Here is a 20075-nt window from a genome sequence, read left to right as displayed (position 1 = left end):
TAGGATATATCCCATCTAGCCCAGGTGACTTATCGGCCCTCTGGTTTTTCAAAATTGCTAATACATCTTCCCTCAGAGCATCTACCTCCTCCAGCCTATCAGCCTGCATCTCACACTCATAAGGTGAGTTTTGCTATAAAAAAGTAAGATACATGTTGTCGAAGCTTTTCATCTTGCATTCATCAGTACCTCATCAAACAGTAATTTTTCATGAGCAAGCCCATTCAGTCGTATTGGTGGACTATTTGCCTAGGTGTGGCAGCATATATCAGTGATCTGCCCGCCTCCAACATCCACACCCATACATCTCTGCTGTCAGTCATTAGATGGCAGATGGCATCAAAAGTGGAAGAATTTGGGGACTTTTCACTCCCTTGCTCAAGTGTACAAAGGACAATTAGACTGCTTCGACTGCTGGCCCAGCCAAAAAAATCACCAAATGCAGCACGGATTGGGACTTGACTTTGGAACCTTTTCTTTTGTCTGGATGGCAAAAAGCCACACAGTGATTTTAACCATTGAGCCATCAGGAAAATGATGCTGTGGTCAAATAAAAGTCCTTTCATTTGACAAAAGGAACTTTGTTACTGAGCAAAAAAAAAATGAATCCAGGGAAATTGAAAATTACTGACCAGTCAAGAATAGAAAGTAATGGCTCTATAGTCAGAATATTGGAGATAATTGGCTCATTTAATTTGCTTTTAACTTAAAAGTACCAGCGGTTTCAGAATTCTCTTTCAGTTTTCAGCTCATTTGTCAACCAATGTGTGAAAATTAACGCAGAAGAAGTTAAGCTGAGAGTTTGGGTCGCTGTCTGTCTGGGGTTTGCACGTTCTCCCCATGTCTGCGTGGGTTTCCTCCGGGTGCTCCGGTTTCATCCCACAGTCCAAAGATGTGCAGGTTAGGTGGATTGGCCATGCTAAATTGCCCCTTAGTGTCCAATGATGTGCAGGTTAGGTGGATTGGCCATGCTAAATTGTCCCTTAGTGTCCAAAGATGTGTAGATTAGGTGGATTGGCCATGCTAAATTGCCCCTTAGTGTCCAAAGATGTGCAGGTTAGGTGGAATGGCCATGCTAAATTGTCCCTTCGTGTCCAAAGATGTGCAGGTTAGGTGGATTGGCCATGCTAAACTGCCCCTTAGTGTCCTAAGATGTGCAGGTTGGGTTAATTGGCCATGCTAAATTGCCCCTTAGACCGGAATTGTACCATCCTGCCTGTCACGGGAATTGGAGGGCAGACCATGGAAAGGTGCGTTAACCTCGGGCGGGATTTTACGGTTTTGGGACGAGCGAGGCCGTAAAACTCTACCCTCAGTGTCCCAAGATGTGTAGGTTAGGGGGATTGGCGGGATAAATATGTGGGGTTACGAGGATAGGCTGGAGGGTGGGACTTGGTAAGATGCTCGGTTGGAGAGTTGGTGTAGACTCGATGGGCCAAATGACCTCCTCCTGCACTATAGGGATTCTATGATTTCAGCATTAAAAATATTTGTCTCACCAGAATACATGATGAATCAAGTGGCCAAAAATGATGTAAAATGGGGTTTTTTCCTTTTGTTGTTCCAATCCACAGACTAATTCACATTAGTGGCAAATGTACTGTACCAGCAGGGGACAACCCAAAACACAAGTTGTATGCAAATCATAACACAGTTGTCACTGGACTTCTGAAAAGTGAACATTTGTAATCCACAGTCTAATTTTCTAGTGCACGATGGAATGAGAAACAATACTATTTCTTGAGTATTGCTGAAAAAGAGACATGCTGTGAAAGTTTTTTGCCTTGCACTCATCAGGACAGATTCACAAGAATACCGAATCTCAAAGGGAACACCAACTTATAGTGCACGGAAAAAGGATGCTGATTGGTTGGCAAGTGGACTCTGATTGGTAGAGGCATTGCTACAGGGAATGCACCAGGGAATAGTTAACTGCCAAGCTTTTGTTTAAATTCTAACCAGACAGGTCAATTCTGGTCAAGGCATTCTCTGTTCCTATGAGCGCAAGACAGGACGTTTTGGCAGAATGGTTCTTTTTCAGCAATGCTCATGTTCTATATTACCAAGCGACTTTTTTTGGTGCTGTAGTCAATGTAATTTAGCGTGTCACAATAACCATAATTATTTGCCATAAACAGGATGTGGATTTTGTTGGGAATCTGTGTGTTTGGTGACCTGGTCAATATTTGAATTTGATGGAAGGATATCCAACAATTCATCTCCTGGTGACTTGCGTAACGATTTGGCTTTTCTTCTGACACTCCACAGGAAAAATGCAGATTCCCATATAATCAGACTGAGTTTCTTCAACTTTGTTTCCCATGCATGAGATAGCATGCCACAGGAATAACAACTACTCTTTAATTGCAACACAAAGCACCAGAGACCATGAAGAATGTTTACTGGGACAGGAGACAAACCCACACTGGTAGAAGGCTTCCTTTCAAGCTAAAACTAATAACATTTAATCATACTTTAGATCATTAAAAACCACAATTCTTGAACACTGAACTATAATTGAGTAGCTATGTCACAAAGAGGCCGTTCATATGATAAATGCTAATCCAGAGACAATAAATACCTTCCTCTCAAATACAACCTCTATCGACTGAACTCATGGGATCACAGAATCCCTAAAGTTCAGAAGAGGCCATTCGGCCTATAGAGTTTGAACCAATTCTCCGAAACAGCATCCTATCTATGCCCAATTCCCCACCCTATCCCATAACCCCACGCATTTAGCATGGCCAATCGACCTAACCTACACATCTTTGGATACTAAGGGGCAATTTAGCATGGCCAATCCACCTAACCTGCACATCTTTGTACACTAAGGGACAATTTATCATGGCCAATCCATCTAACCTACACATCTTTGGACACTAAGGGACAATTTAGCATGGCCAATCCACCTAACCTACACATCTTTGGACACTAAGAGGCAATTTAGCATGGCCAATCCACCCAACCTGCACATCTTTGGACACTAAGAGGCAATTTAGCATGGCCAATCCATCTAACCTGCACATCTTGTGACACTAAGGGGCAATTTATCATGGCCAATCCACCTAACCTACACATCTTTGGACACTAAAGAACAATTTAGCATGGCCAATCCATCTAACCTACACATCTTTGGACACTAAGGGGCAATTTATCATGGCCAATCCACATAACCTACACATCTTTGGACACTAAGGAACAATGTAGCATGGCCAATCCACCTAACCTACACATCTTTGGACACTAAGGAACAATTTAGCATGGCCAATCCATCTCACCTACACATCTTTGGATACTAAGAGGCAATTTAGCATGGCCAATCCATCTAACCTGCACATCTTGTGACACTAAGGGGCAATTTATCATGGCCAATCCACCTAACCTACACATCTTTGGACACTAAGGAACAATTTAGCATGGCCAATCCACCTAACCTACACATCGTTGGACACTAAGGAACAATTTAGCATGGCCAATCCATCTCACCTACACATCTTTGGATACTAAGGGGCAATTTACCATGGCCAATCCACCTAACCTGTACACCTTTGGACACTAAGGAGCAATTTATCATGGCCAATCCACCTAACCAACACATCTTTGGATGCTAAAAATAATGCAGCAGATTTTCATCTCCCTTTTAGCATACATTTGGCAGATTGGGGGGTATCTGGGGGCGGAAGAGAGAAACGATGACACGGTGTGGTGCTGAGCCATACAGCTAGGGAACTGTGCAGCTGCTTGACTTCATGTTCTGTTCTCAGCGTCAGGTGGTGATTTCCATATACTCCATAGTCATCTTTGCAGAAAGGTCCACCTGCACATAGCTGTCGAAGGTAGTGCTGGGTTTATTTTTCGATATGCTCCACAATTAAATAGTTCCTGAATAATCACTCTTAAGGGAAAGTGGTGGCTTAGTGGCATTGTCACTGGCCTATTAATCCAGACCCAGAATTTGAATTTAATAATTTTTTAAAATCTGGAATTATAAATTCTAACGACGACCATGAAACTATACTGTTTGTCATAAAAACCCATCTGGTTCATTAAAGCCCTTTTGGGCAGGAAACAGGGGAAGGAAGCAGTGGTGCAGTGGTATTGTCACTTGAGTAATAATCTAGCAACAAGGTCTAGGGACCTGGGTTCAAATCCCACCACAATTTGAAATTTTTTTTTCAATTTGAAATCGATAAAATATCTGAAATTTAAAGTCCGATGATGACCATTGTCATTGTTGGAAAAACCCATCTGGCTCACTAATGTCCTTTGGAGAAGGAAATCTGGTCTACATGCGACTCCAGATCCACAGCAATGGATGCCCTCTGAAATGGATGACAGTTTGGCATGGGCAATAAACGTCTAGGGCAGCACGGTGGTTAGCACTGCTGCCTCACAGCACAAGGGACCCGGTTTGGGCGACTCTGTGCGGAGTTTGCTCCCCATGTCTGCGTGGGTTTCCTCCGGGTGCTCCGGTTTCCTCCCACAGTCCGAAAGACGTGCTGGTTTGGTGCATTGGCTATGCTAAATTCTCCCTCAGTGTACCCGAACAGGCGCCGGAGTGTGGCGACTCGGGGATTTTCACCGTAACTTCGTTGCAGTGTTAACGTAAGCCTACTTGTGACACTCATAAACTTTAAACTTGCATTTAAAAAAATCCTCACCTGGGGATCTGGCCTACATGTGACTAAGGAAATCTGCCGTCCTTACACAGTCTGACCTGCATGTGACATCAGAGGTGCAGCAATGTTGTTGTCTCTCAACTGCTCTCTCAAGGGCAATTAAGGATGGGTAATAAATGCTGGCTGAGTGACACTCACATCCTGTAAATGAACTTTAAAAAAATCAGGCTCACACACAGTCCAGAGACAAGAGGGATACAGAAGTCCAGATCACGTCATGGTGTTCAGGAGGAAGGTGGAATTAAACCATAGAAAATTTGCAATTTAGTAAGAAGCTTAGAGGGAGGGGTGTTCACGTCAAAGTCTCGCACAGTTCATGTTTGTCTGGAGTCTTGGTCGATTTTTTTTCATACCTTCTCAACAATTGACAATAGTGTTTAAACTGTAAGCATCAATTATCAGCATCACTGCTTCTCTATCTATAAATGGCCACATTCACAACTAATTAATGCAATTTGGCATCGCAACATTATGTCACATCCCTCCATTTTCTTTCCTCAGGTGAGTGACTCACCTGATGAAGGGGCAGCGCTCCGAAAGCTTGTGCTACCAAATAAAGCTGTTGGACTTTAACCTGGTGTTGTGAGACTTCTTACTGTGTTTACCCCAGTCCAACACCAGCATCTCCACATTATGAATACATGAAAATAGCATCTGGCTACTTTTTGGTTTTTAAAATGGCACAGCATGATAATGCCTTGTATTTTAGAATGTAGTCCTTCAGTAAATATCTGTTGATAAAATTATAGAACTCTCAAATGTTTATGATCATTTTTTAATTTTTAAAAATGACATTTATGTAATTCTACCATGTGTAACTTTTGGTTTTGCAACTACGAGTGCAGAAAAAAAGTTTAGTTTATTTATTAGTGTCATAAGTAGGCTTACATTAACACTGCAATGAAGTTACTGTGAAAATCCCCCAGTTGCCACACTCTGGTGCCTGTTTGGGTACACTGAGGGAGAATTTAGCACGGTCAATGCACCTAACCAGCACGTCTTTTGGACAGTGGGAGGAAACTGGAGCACTTGGAGAAAACCCACACAGACACGGGGAGAACGTGCAGACTCCGCACAGACAGTGACCCAAGCCGGGAATTGAACCTAGGTCCCTGGAGCTGTGAGGCAGCAGTGCTAACCAACTGTGCCACCTGGCCGGTCCTGTATGCCTGTCCTGTATGGTCATAGTGCAACGATGCTTTATGAGCCTTAGTGCCACCACCCCCCGCCCACCAGTAGTCACAAGATCTACAAAGGATAGGGGGGGGGGCACACATATTGGAACTAATCAGGAAAAACTAATCTGGAAAATTTCCTTCCAACTTCAAGAAAGTGCTCAAAATGAGTTCCAGGAAACCAGAGTGACTATGAGACACACCATCAACATATCTGATCACTGTCAATCATGTCCACCATGCTTCCGGGGAATCTGCGCTCACTCTTTTGGATTCATCATTATCTACAGGGCAGCACGGTGATACACTGGTGAGCACTGCTATTTCACAGCTTCAGGGGCCCAGGTTCTATTCCGGCCTCGGCGACTGTCTGTGTGGAGTTTTCATGGGTGGTACGGTGGCACAGTGGTTGGCACTGCTGCCTCACAGCGCCAGCGACCCGAGTTCAATTCCGGCCTTGGGTCACTGTCTGTGTGGAGTTTGCATGTTCTCCCTGTGTCTGCGTGGGTTTCCTCCGGGTGCTCCGGTTTCCTCCTACAGTCCAAGGATGTGCAGGTTAGATGGATTGGCCATGCTAAATAGCCCTTAATGTCAAGGAGATTAGTGGGGTAAATATGTGGGGTTACTGGGATAGTGCTTGGGCAGGATTGTTGTTGGTGCAGGCTCGATGGGCCAAATGGCCTCCTTCTATGCCGTAGGAATTCTACGGCTCATCCTCTTCCTCAGAGTGCTCTGTATCATGTGTCTTGTTGAGGAGTCTACCTCTTTGCTTCGGCAGTTTATCACATTATGATACTTCAAGTCACCTATTCGCTGTTCCTTGGGCATTACTGGGGTTTATTTGTAATATTATTGCTATGCTAATTCTATCTTCTGCTTTAATAGCCAGATCCGCTAAAGATGCTTTCATCCTCATTCTGCCTGTCTTTAACCCATCTGTTGTATTGGTGCCTGCATCTTGTATCTGGAGCATTTCAAATCCAGCAACCATCGAGTCGATATGTCACTGCGGAATGTCCCATTTATTCACTAAGGCTGAAGGAAATGACCATTTTCCCAGGAATTTGTTAAGGCAGGAGACATCTGATCTAACAGGGCCTCTCTTCCTCTTTGAGAATCAAAAACCAGTTGGAACGAAAACAGAAGATGCTGGAATAGCTCAGCCGGTCTGGCATCATTTCTGGGGGGTTAATGGGTGGGATTTTCTGGCTGCGCTCACCCCAAGACCAGAAAATCCCGTCCGAGGTCAACAGATCTTTGCAATGGTCTGCCCAACACCCGCCACCATGACGGGTGGAGCGGTAAAATTCTGCACAATGTTTCGAGTCCGAGACACAGGAGCAAGATGCAGATGTATAGAATGCTGGTTCGGCCGCATTTGGAATACTGCGTCCAGTTCTGGTCGCCGCACTACCAGAAGGACGTGGAGGCTTTAGAGAGAGTGCAGAGGAGGTTTATCAGGATGTTGCCTGGTATGGAGGGGCTTAGTTATGAGGAGAGATTGGGTAAACTGGGGTTGTTCTCACTGGAAAGACGGAGGATGAGGGGAGACCTAATAGAGGTGTATAAAATTATGAAAGGCATAGATAGGGTGAACGGTGGGAAGCTTTTTCCCAGGTCGGTGGTGACGTTCACGAGGGGTCATAGGTTCAAGGTGAGGGGGGGGAGGTTTAACACGGATATCAGAAGGACATATTTTACACAGAGGGTGGTGGGGGCCTGGAATGCGCTGCCAGGCAAGGTGGTGGAGGCGGGCACACTGGGAACGTTTAAGACTTATCTAGATAGCCACATGAACGGAGTGGGAATGGAGGGATACAAAAGAATGGTCTAGTTTGGACCAGGGAGCGGCGGGGGCTTGGAGGGTCGAAGGGCCTGTTCCTGTGCTGTATTGTTCTTTGTTCAAGGTTTTATACAGTGACAGTAACAGTGGGTTTTGTTTCATTTAGGATCATCCCAGCAATACATTCCAATACTGCTCAAGAAACTCACGCACGATAACACTTTGGTCTCTTTCCTGCTTGACAGATGTTAATTCAGAGTCCAGTATGATGCACATTAGCCCTACCCAAGTATATAACACTACATTTATCGATGTTAAATTACATATGCCATTTTCCCAGGAATTTGTTAAGGCAGGAGACATCTGATCTAACAGGGTCTCTCTTCCTCTTTGAGAATCAAAAACCAGTTGGAACGAAAACAGAAGATGCTGGAATAGCTCAGCCGGTCTGGCATCATTTCTGGGGGGTTAATGGGTGGGATTTTCTGGCTGCGCTCACCCCAAGACCGGAAAATCCCGTCTGAGGTCAACAGATCTTTGCATGGTCTGCCCAACACCCGCCACCATGACGGGTGGAGCGGTAAAATTCTGCACAATGTTTCGAGTCCGAGACACAGGAGCAAGATGCAGATGTATAGAATGTCGGCAGTCAAGAGTCAGCCTTGATTTTGATGGGCAGCACAGTGGTTAGCACCGCTGCCTCACAGCGCCAGGGACCCGGGTTCAGTTCCGGCCTTGGGTGACTGTCTGTGTGAAGTTTGCACATTCTCCCCGTGTCTGCGTGGGTTTCCTCCAGGTGCTCCAGTTTCCTCCCACACTCTGAAGATGCGCGGGTTAGGTGGGTGGCCGTGCTAACTTGCCTCTTGGGGTTTCCAAAGATGCGTAGGTTAGGTGGATTGGCCATTCTAAATTGCCCCCTGTTGACCAAAGGTGTTTAGGTTAGGTGGATTGGCTATGCTAAGTTGTCTCTTAGTGTCCAAAGACGTGCTGGTTAGATGGATTAGCCATGCTAATATGTCCCTTAGTGTCCAAAGATGTGTACATTAGGGAGATTGGCCATGATAAATTGCCCCTTAGCGTCCAAAGATGCGTAGGTTAGGTGGATTGGCCATGTTAAATTGACCCTGAGTGACCAAAGATGTATGGGGTAGGTGGGTTGGCTGTGCTGAATTGTTCCTTAATGTCCAAAGACGTGCTGGTAAGGTGGAGTAGCCGTACTAAATTGCCCCTATCCAACCTAGTGTTAAATCTTGAAATGGGCGGCATGGTGGTTAGCACTGCTGCCTCACAGCGCCAGGGATCCGGGTTCGATTCCTGGCTTGGGTCACTGTCTGTGTGGAGTCTGCACATTCTCCCCGTGTCTGCGTGGGTTTCCTCCGGGTGCTCTGGTTTCCTCCCACACTCCAAAAGATGTGCTGGTTCGGTGGATTGGCCATGGTAAATTCTCCCTCAGTGTACCCAAACAGGAGTGTGGCGATGAGGGGATTTTCACAGTAACTTCATTGCAGTGTTAATGTCAGCCTACTTGTGACTAAGAAATAAAGTTTGAAAAGAAAATGTGAGGCTCATTGCTTATATGACAGCTCTGGTTTGCAGAGTGGCCAATGGGGCTGGCAGAGTGCTCACGTGACCCCTCCCTCCTTGTCGCGAGAGTTGCCCGCCTGTTCCCGGGGCGGGTGGCTGAGTGCGGGCGGACACTCGCCTCTTCCTCAGCAACTCCGCCGGCGCCATGCTGTCCCGCTTGCTGAAAGATCATCAGGCCAAGCAGAACGAACGCAAAGAGCTGCAAGGTGGGTCCCGGCGCATTCGCGATTCTCCGGACTCAGAGCGCTCGGCTGCTGGGCACTAGCCCGGATGGCAAGGCCCAAATCTCCATGGAAACGGCCCTGTCCCGCCCGCTGATTGGTCCCCGCCGCCGGAAGACCCGCCCCAATCTGGAGCGTTTCCACAAATGCATGCTGCTGATTGGTGCAACCCGCTGTCAATCTGCTGAGGCTTTCCCTGCCTTGTTTTTACATATTAAAGATGGAATCATATGAGAAACATTGAATTAAAATTGTTTAATTGCACAACAGTGATTGTAGGACTGAAAATAGATTAAACTTTATAACCACTATAAAGTTCAATCTTTCTATGTCAAGCATTAATGTAGACTGCCTTGATAAACTTGTTTCTGTTACAATCCAGTTGGCCTTCTATTGCTAAACTTGTGTTTAGTCTGAAAATTTGCCCCCCCCCCAATAAAATCTGGATTGCCATCTCCATTGGAAACTGTCATGAGTTTGCTCAGTGCCAACTCGATGGGCCGAATGGATTCCTTCTGCTCTGCTGAATGGAATCCCACAGCACAAAAGGAGGCCCATTGAGCCTGCACCGACCACAATCCCAACCTATACCCGTAACCCCACATATTTACCCTGCTAATTCCTCTGACACTAAGGGGCAATTTAGCATAGCCAATCCACCTAACCTGCACATCTTTGGATACTAACAGGCAATTTAGCATGTTCAGTGCATCTAACCCGCACAGGTTTGGACTGTGGGAGGAAACCCGTGCACCTGGAGGAAACCCACGCAGACCCGCGGGAGAACGTGCAAACTCCACACAGTCAGCCAAGGCCGGAATTGAACCCTGGTTCTGTGGTGCTGTGAGGCAGCAGTGCTAACCACTGTGCCAGCGTGCACATCAAGATCTGATTTGATTCACTATTGTCACATGTATTGGGATACAGTGAAAAGTATTGTTTCTTGCGTGCTATACAGACAAAGCATACCGTTCACAGAGAAGGAAACGAGAGAGTGCAGAAAGTAGTGTTACAGTCATAGCTAGGGTGCAGAGAAAGATCACCTTAATGCAAGGTAAGTCTATTCAAAAGTCTGACAGCAGCAGGGAAGAAGCTGTTCTTGAGTCGGTTGGTACGTGACCTCAGACGTTTGCATCTTTTTCCCGATGGAAGAAAGTGGAAGAGAGAATGTCCGGGGTGCGTGGGATCCTTAATTATGCTGGCTGCTTTGCTGAGGCAGTGGGAAGTGTAGACAGAGTCAATGGACGGAAGGCTGGTTTGCATGATGGATTGGGCTACATTCATGACCTTTTGTAGTTTCCTGCGTTCTTGGGCAGAGCAGGAGCCATACCAAGCTGTGATACAACCAGAAAGAATACTTTCTATGGTGCATCTGTAAAAGTTGGTGAGAGTCGTAGCTGACATGCCAAATTTCCTTCATCTTCTGAGAAAGTAGAGGCGTTGGTGGGGCTTTCTTAACTATAGTGTCATGGAACCCATTCTTAACCAGGACAGGTTGTTGGTGATCTGGACACCTAAAAATATCAATAAAAATCCATAAAGCTCTAAAGTTCTCTCAGAATTTAAGGAAAAATTCCTATAACTTTAGCCATAATCTTAAGTTATGCAGGTGATGAAATATTGGTTATATCTGCATCATAAAGGCCCATGTCTGACTGCACTTCGAATGTAACTAACGTCATGGACTTATGTTTAGGGCTGGTTTTAAGTTGTTAGCTTTCTCGGTTTCTGTCAACTCTTTTGAGGTTGTTGCTCTATTTTTCCTGGTTTTTGTTGGGTTGATTGTGAAGATTTTCAAAACTAATTTCATCTTGAAGCCTAAATGGTCATTACATATAACTTGAATGTCTGAGTAATATGATTAAATTACCAGCTATCAGTCATGAGCCAAAATTTCAAATTATAAGACTGAAGGAATTCTGGCTGTGTATACATCTTCCTTGGAAAATTGCTCCCTTTATGTTTAACGTTTGATGGAAAAACAAAATGTTGACTAAATTTGCAGACGAGATGTCACAGCAAATACAGAACCTATGTAGATAGAGATGGAAGGTAATAGGGGATCAAGTACAAAGAGATACTCAGAGCAGCTCATAGTGGAATGGAGAGAGAGGAAGAAATATGCATGCAATTTAGGAAAGTGAGTGAAAAGACAGCTATCCTGAAATTAATTGGCCAGAAGTGATAAGGGAATGAGGTTTCTACATTGTGTACAGGAATCCTTTCTAGCTCCGTATTTAAGATACCCAGAAAGGGAGGATTCATAAAAACATCCACTACTGGATCTATCATGGAATCCCTACAGTGCAGAAGGAGGCCATTCGGCCCATCAAGTCTGCCCCGACAACAATCCCACCCAGGCCTCATCCCTGTAACCCCACATATTTACCCTGCTAATTCCCCCTGACACTAAGAGGCAATTTAGCATGGCCAATCCACCTAACCCACACATCTTTAGAGTGTGGGAGGAAACCGGAGCGCCCGAAGGAAACCCAGGCAGACACGGGGAGAACGTGCAAACTCCACACACACCATGACCCGAGGCCAGAATTGAATCTGGGTCCCTGGCGCCGTGAGGCAGCAGTGCCACCGTGCCGCCCTCAAAAGTAATGGGAAATGAATCCGAGCGAATAAGAGAAGTGAAAGAAGGGGAACATCTAGGCAATAGTGATCACCGTTTAATATGCTAAAAATAACGACGCAGGTTAAAAAGGCCTTAAACAAGCAAACCCAAGCACAAGGGTTTGTTTTTAGAGGGATAGAATTGAAAAGTAGAGAGTTTATGCTAAACTTGTATTGAACCTTGATTCGGCTACACTTGGAGTATTGTGTGCAGTTCTGGTCAATGTATTATAAAGGGGATATGGAAGCACTGGAGAGGATACAGAAAAGATTTAGTTATACTTATCATGAAAGGAAGTCAGCCTAGATTTATTTTCTCTTGGAAAGAGAAGGCTAAGGGATAGTCTAATGGAGACCTTTAAAAATCATGAAAGGTTTTGATTGAGTAAACATGGAGGAAGTCTTTCCACTTGTCGCAAAGGCAAAACCAAAGGATATCAATACAAGATTTCACCAAGCAATCAAATAGGAAATTTGGAAGAAACTTATTTTCGGTAGAGAATGGTGAGACTCTGGAAATTGCTCCCAAAGAAAGCAGTTGAGGTAAATAGTATTAATGCATTTAAGGAGCGAATGGACAAACGGATTGGTGAACAATGATGTAGAATAGAAATGAAAATGGGAGAAGGGAATAGGAGGGTTGTGTTGGTTGATCGAGTTTGATGAGGAAGGCTTGACTGGTTGGGCTGAATGGCCTTTTTCTGTCCAGTAAATTTGCTGTGATTCTATCTGATGACCCAGGACTTCTGTGGAGTGACAGTCACCAATGTGGGGAAGTGGGGTGGGGATGGGGTTACGCCCCCTTTTTGCGCACTAGCTACTGCCAACCAGATACAGGAAAATTAAAGGCCCCAGCCATTTCAAGAAGCCAGGGAGACAGTAAATGTCTAACGCAAGAGGGTGAGGGGTGGTGGGGTGGGGGCAGGTCAGGATCGGATGGTAGTTCAGGAGTAGTGGGGCTGGGGGTTGGTCTGGGACTTGGGGCCTAGTCGGCTGGGGTATTAGTGGGGGAACAGTGGGGTTTAGTTATGGAGTCGGAAAAGTTTTTTGTGACTGACTTTAAAATAGCTCCGTTACATTCTGAAGGCTGTCTATTTTTCCCAGGAAATAATGGTACAAAAGGCTAGTTGTTCACCCTGCCACTCTGAACTTTGCATAAGACCAAGTTGCAGTTCACAGGGAGTTTGGGCTATCTTGGAGAAGGTGTCTTTTGCACGAGAAAATGCATTTGGAGAAAGCTTGATGCTCACATACGCAGTGTTGCGCAAATGTCTTCTCATTCCAGGACGCAAGGGAACTATTTCTGGCTAACAACACTTGCAAGTGGCTCAATTATATGTTGCACTGCAATGTTTGCAAACAGACTCAGTGAGGTTTGTGGAGCCCTTATTTGTAAAGGCTTTAAAATAACTGAAATTATCGAGCAATTTTTAAGAACAGTAGGGTGATTTTTTAAAAATATAAGCAGTGTTTCCACCATCTGCCTCCACTAACCAGGAATTGTCATGAATGCTTGAAAAGTTTTGGAAAAAGTTTCAATCATTTGTCCTCTGGCCGTCATTAGAAAGTTATACCGTCAAGCTGTAAGCTTCAAATTGCTACCACTATGTAGATAATATTCAACATTGTATAATGTTTCATAATAGTGCAGAATTTTCCTATCCTAGGACTAAGTGCAGTGGCAGGAGCGGGAACGTGGAGTGCTTCCCGCTGTGGAGACTGGTGGGAAAACACACCACATATTCTGTCCCGGCCTCACTAGTTATGCAGCTGGGAATTTTGAACTGTATTCTGGGAGGGACGGGCATGATGGGGCGATTCTTGCCATCATATCTGGGTGCCATATTGAAAAGGCGCCCAGAAAATACACTGATCTACTATTAAACTTGGATCTCCAGGAACACTGTGAGGCTGGACGATGGACCCCCTCGATGCTGGAAGGTCCACCTGACAGATGCTCCCCCCCCCCCTCCCACTCACTGCTGTGGTTTTCGAGGGTCCAGGATTGCTGGTAACCTCCATCCTGAACTCTGGAGGTAGCCCCAGGCATTGTTTAGATGTTCAATTCCGGCCTTGGGTCACTGTCTGTGTGGAGTTTGCCCGTTCCCCCTGTGTCTGCGTGGATTTCCTCTGGGTGCTCCGGTTTCCTCCCACAGTCCAAAGGTTAGGTGGATTGGCCGTGCTAAATTCTCCCTTAGTGTCAGGGGGATTAGCAGGGTGAACACATGGGGTTACGGGGATAGGACCTGGGTGGGATTGTTGTTGGTGCAAGCTCGATGGGCCAAATGGCCTCTTTTTGCACTGTAGGGATTTTATGATTCTATGACTTCTGCATGGCAGGTTGTTCTCGACATGTTCAGCACCGGTGTGTTTTCCTGCTGGCATCACGGAGAATTGGGAATGGGTGGAAGATTCTGGTTGGGTCATCTCCTTGATCAATTTAAGTGGTCCTCATACCTCGTGTCCGAAAAGTCTTTCAAAGGGACTGAATTTCGTTGATTCATGTGATAAATGTGAGGTCATCCATTGGAAATGTGAGGTCATCCACTTTGGTAGGAATAACAGCAAAATGTTATTATTTAAATGGTAAAAAATTGCAGCATGCTGCTGTGCAGAGGGACCTGGGTGTCCTTGTGCAGGAATCACAAGGAGTTGGTTTGCAGGTGCAGCAGGTAATTAAGAAGGTAAATGGAATTTTGTCCTTCATTGCGAGAGGGATGGAGTTTAAAAACAGCGAAGTTATGTTGCAGCTGTATAAGGTGCTGGTGAGGCCACACCTGGAGTACTGTGTACAGTTTTGGTCTCCTTACTTGAGAAAGGATATACTGGCACTGGAGGGGGTGCAGAGGAGATTGTGGTGATATAAACAGGGCCTAGTTTTAAGGCTGATAAAATTGGATATCCTAAATTAAAGAATTGGGCATATTGAAATCAAACACAGTCAAACCTCAGGCAGGCCAATTGTACAATACACAAATGTGTCTGAGCCTGACCCATCAACCACCCATCAAAGGTCGTTACACTCGACTTGAGACTTAGCAGGAGATCATGGCACCTCATTGAAATTATGTGGAGATGCCGGCGTTGGACTGGGGTAAACACAGTAAGAAGTTTAACAACACCAGGTTAAAGTCCAACAGGTTTATTTGGTAGCAAAAGCCACACAAGCTTTCGAGGCTCTGAGCCCCTTCTTCAGGTGAGTGGGAATTCTGTTCACAAACAGAACTTATAAGACACAGACTCAATTTACATGAATAATGGTTGGAATGCGAATACTTACAACTAATCCAGTCTTTAAGAAACAAAACAATGGGAGTGGAGAGAGCATCAAGACAGGCTAAAAAGATGTGTATTGTCTCCAGACAAGACAGCCAGTGAAACTCTGCAGGTCCACGCAGTGGACAATGAAGGACATTGAAATGCATCGGTCTATTGTTAGAAGCCCAGATCGGGCCAGACTTTCTGTCACCAAGAGATCCTGTAGAAACCTTATCTGATAACAAGTTCAACACCATGGAGATGGACACCTGGGGGGCGGACCCTGGTGTCCTGTCAGGCAGACATCAAGAAACCCACTGGGTATCGGAACCCCCTCCTGGGACCTCATTGGCCGGAAGCCAGAGAAGTTTCTGGAAAGGCAAGCAGGCTGGGGATAAAGGGACACACTCAGAGGCACACAGCAGCGAAGACTCGACAGGGGAGGCGGCCGTGACCATTCGGAAGACTGACCAGAGAAGGAAGGAAGGAAGGAAGAAGCGGCCATCGAGACTCACCTTCGTGACGACAGACCAGAGGGACTCAGAGAATCGGGCCTGCAGTTTAACCAAACCACCTTTACGGGTAGTATACTTGAATCTGGAGTATCCTCTTGTTTTATGTGGGTAATTTAAGGGTTAATAGTGTTATTATTAATAAACTTGTTGAACCTTTACTTGTGTTTGTCCTTTGTCCACCTTGCAAATAAGGGCACCAGGGTAAAACCTTGGAGTAAGTAAACTGGTTGAAAGTATCTGAGAATTAACAGGTACAACAAGATTCACTAGGTTGATTCTGGAGTTGAGAGGGTTGGCTTATGAGGAGAGGCTGAGTAGACTGGGGCTATACTCATTGGAATTCAGAAGAATGAGGGGGACCTTTTGGAAACATATAGAATTATGAAGGGAATAGATAAGATGGAGGTTGGGCAGGGAGGTTGTTTCCACTGGCAGGTGAAACCAGAACTAGGGGGCATGGCCTCAAAATAAGGGGGAACAGATTTAAGACTGAGTTGAGGAGGAACTTCTTCACACAAAGGGTTGTGAATCTGTGGAATTTCCCGCCCAGTGAAGCAGTTGAGGCTACCTCATTGAATGTTTTTAAGGCAAGGATAGATAGATTTTTGAACAGTAAAGGAATTAAGGGTGAACGGGTGGGTAAGTGGAGCTGAGTCCACGAAAAGATCAGCCATGATCTTATTGAATGGCGGAGCAGGCTCGAGGGGCCAGATGGCCTACTCCTAGTTCTTATGAGAGCCACCCACATTGCTGTGGCTCTGGAGTCACATGTAGGCCAGACCGGGTAAGGACGGCAGATTTCCTTCCCTAAAGGACATTAGTGACAATGGTTTCATCAGTAGATTCTTAATTCCAGATATTTTATATTTGAATTCAAATTCCAACATCTGCCTTGCCTGGATTCGAACCTGGATCCCCAGAACACTTGCTGAGTTTCTGGATTAATAGTCTAGCGATAATACCACTGGGCCATCGCCTCCCGGTATTGTAATGCTCTTGGTAAGTGATCGTATAAATAATGCTTCCAGATGGTAGAATCCTACAAACAGAAGGAAAATTTAGGCAGGCTACTTACACTAAATAATGTGGTTCTACTTGCACCAACTGATAGTGTATGGTGAATAAGTGTTCACTAGTTGCATACACTTGACATCCTATGGTATAGTTTTATTGGTATCATTGGTTCCATGTACCTTCGAACTAGCATTCTGTACATAGAGGAACCGATTCTAGAGAACACAGCATGTATTGGTGCGAGGAAAGCTGTTATTTATTTTTCTAGTACTGGCTTTACAGGTAATAAGACTTGCACTCCAACCATTATTTTGTAAATTGAGTTTGTGTCTTTATATGCCCTGTTTGTGAACCGAATTCCCACTCGCCTGATGAAGGAGCAGCGCTCCGAAAGCTTGTGGCTTGTGCTACCAAATAAACCTGTTGGACTTTGACCTGGTGTTGTGAGATTTGTATCAAGTCAGCTTCTGTGAGCTGTGTAGGGGGCACTGCATTCTGATAGCAGCTGGCACCCAAGGGCATCTTTTTATTCTTTAATCTGATTATCACCACAGTCGTCCCAGAATTTATTTCCAATCCAGACCATCGTTAAGATAGAATAGCTGCTATGCAGAATGTAGCTTTGAAGTTTAAGATCTGAATTTTCTGGACCTCTGCCGGAATGGAGCATACTTGGCAAAAACACTTTGAATCTAATCACTTCTATCTAAAATCCTGAAACTAGGCCATTTGGACATCATGTTTAATATTGGAATGAAAGCAGAAGTCTGGTATATTAGGGATATCTTGCTCTGCTTGCCATTAGTAGATGCTTTGCAAATTTGCAATACACTGTAATGATGCCAGCGATAGCAAGGATATCATAGAGTTATATTTAATAGAAATTGGAGGCCATTCAGCCTATTGTTTCTGCGCCAGTGCTAGCACTATGGAAGCTATCTTTTCCAATTCCGTTTTCCATACTCTTTCTTATTTTCCTTTTGCAAATGCTGATCCAATCCTTACTTTTAAATTATCTGACACCGCTTCCCCCGCTCCATCTCAATAGCAACTTGCCGTAAAGCATTCCATGTTCTAATAACACTGAAGAAATTTATTCCAACTTCTAACCTCGCTGTCCTCATGACTCTGGGGCCAGCTTCGTTTTTAGGCGGGGTTTTCTGGTCATTCCCACCGACGTGATCTTCCAGTCCCGCTGGCACCAACGCCCGAACCCGTGGCGGGAGGGTGCAAACAACAGAGAACTCCGTTGACAGCATGGGACTGGAAGATTGCGCAACTGGACAATGGAGGGCTGCCGCAATGATTAGATTTATTATTGTCACATGTATTGGGATACAGTGAAAAGTATTGTTTATTGCGCGCTATACAGACAAAGCATACCATTCATAGAGTACATAGGGGAGAAGGAAAGGAGAGAGTGCAGAATATAGTGTTACAGTCATAGCTAGGGTGCAGGGAAAGGTCAGCTTAATATTTGATTTGTTTTATTATTGTCACGAGTTGGGATGCAGTGAAAAATATTGTTTCTTGCGCGCTATACAGACAAAGCATATTGTTCATAGAGTACATAGGGGAGAAGGAAAGGAGAGGGTGCAGAATGTAGTGTTACAGCCACAGGGTGTAGAGAAAGATCAGCTTAATATTTGATTTATTATTGTCACATGTATTGGGATACAGTGAAAAGTATTGTTTCTTGCGCACTATACAGACAAAGCATACCGTTCATAGAGTACATAGGGGAGAAGGAAAGGAGAGAGTGCAGAATATAGTGTTACAGTCATAGCTAGGGTGCAGAGAAAGATCAGCTTAATATTTGATTTGATTTATTATTGTCACGAGTTGGGATGCAGTGAAAAATATTGTTTCTTGCGCGCTATACAGACAAAGCATACCGTTCATAGAGAAGGAAAGGAGAGGGTGCAGAATGTAGTGTTACAGTCATAGCTAGGGTGTAGAGAAAGATCAACTTAGTGCGAGGTAGGTCCATTCAAAGGTCTGACAGCAGCAAGGAAGAAGCTGTTCTTGAGTCGGTTGGTAGGTGACCTCAGACTTTTGTATCTTTTTCCCGATGGAAGAAGGTGGAAGAGAGAATGTCCGGGGTGTGTGGGGTCCTTGATTATGCTGGCTGCTTTTCCGAGGCAGCGGGAAGTGTAGACAGAGTCAATGGATGGGAGGCTGGTTTGCGTGATGGATTGGGCTACATTCACAAACTTTTGTAGTTCCTTGCGGTCAAGGGCAGAGCACTGCAGGAGTGGAAAATCCCGCCCTTTATATTTTACCGTGGCTTCAGGCAGTATTTCAGCCAGCACTGGGGGTGGAGGTGAAAATGGCCAGCAGTGTAGAGGATAGACATTGGTAGACTCCCGTTAAAATTTATTGTTCCTGGCTCTGATGACGTGGCAACACCTACCAGTGCAGAACTGCCAATCTGTTGCCCCTAAATTGATTTGCAATCCTGCCTGGGCATTTAAATTCTTTGCCGTGAGTGTTGCACCTCATCTAGTAACTGAACGCTGCCATTTAGCGTTGCTGAGGAAATAATAATGGAAATGTGATACACAACAGAGCAGGTCCCACAGCAGGTTGCTGGAGTTAACAAGGTGCAATGGGTTCACAGGCAGCAAACATATCAAGCACAGTCTGCCCCAGTACAGGCGAAGTGTGCCAATGAACTGCGTGGCACTCAGCCATTGAGACAAAAGGCTTTGTCTTCACTTCCTGATCTGAGTGAGTTGGCCTCACAATGGATGGTTCCAATTTCTCTCTTGCGATTCTAGTCAAGAAAGGGAGTTCCCACTCCCAGTCGTTTAATCTAGTGACTCCCGTGGGAGAGTGCATGTTGGCTCAGTGGTGATAACCTGAGCATTTGAATAAGCTGTTGGCACTCGCTGTTTGGGCTCGCGCGTGAAGTGGCAACCAGTTGCGCAAGGCACCTCGGGGAAGCTGGCACTTGTGCAATTCACCCCAGCAAGACTCGGAGAAAACTGACAGAAAATAAAGCAAAGTTAGGCACTGGGACATTTGGCTTTGTGGCTCTTCATTTTGTGTAGCAACATCTCTCCTCTGTGATATTTATTGCTTTCCCTTCACTGGCGGTTCGTTGAAAAAGCTATTTGTTACAATAAACGTCACAATAAGTCAACCCAAAGTTATTCAGCTGTGAATTGCCCATAACTTCCAAGATGACTGCTACGGCAATAATGCCAACTTTCTGGCTG

General features: G+C 45.1%; 1 protein-coding gene across 1 annotated transcript in view; it reads left to right on the top strand.

Annotated features, from left to right (window-relative positions):
• Window positions 1-9283: 9283 nt before the first annotated feature.
• bloc1s1 (biogenesis of lysosomal organelles complex-1, subunit 1) overlaps window positions 9284-20075 on the top strand; it is an 82529-nt gene continuing 71737 nt past the window's right edge. Inside the window, exon 1 of the mRNA XM_078201320.1 lies at window positions 9284-9430. Coding sequence (XP_078057446.1) covers window positions 9370-9430 — 61 coding nt within the window. The 5' untranslated portion in view covers window positions 9284-9369. The remainder of the gene's footprint in view (window positions 9431-20075) is intronic.

Source organism: Mustelus asterias, chromosome X (assembly GCF_964213995.1).
Source record: "Mustelus asterias chromosome X, sMusAst1.hap1.1, whole genome shotgun sequence".
Lineage (NCBI taxonomy): Eukaryota > Metazoa > Chordata > Chondrichthyes > Carcharhiniformes > Triakidae > Mustelus > Mustelus asterias.
The sequence above is the reverse complement of the archived record's forward strand: the minus strand, read 5'-3'. Positions and strand labels throughout refer to the sequence as shown.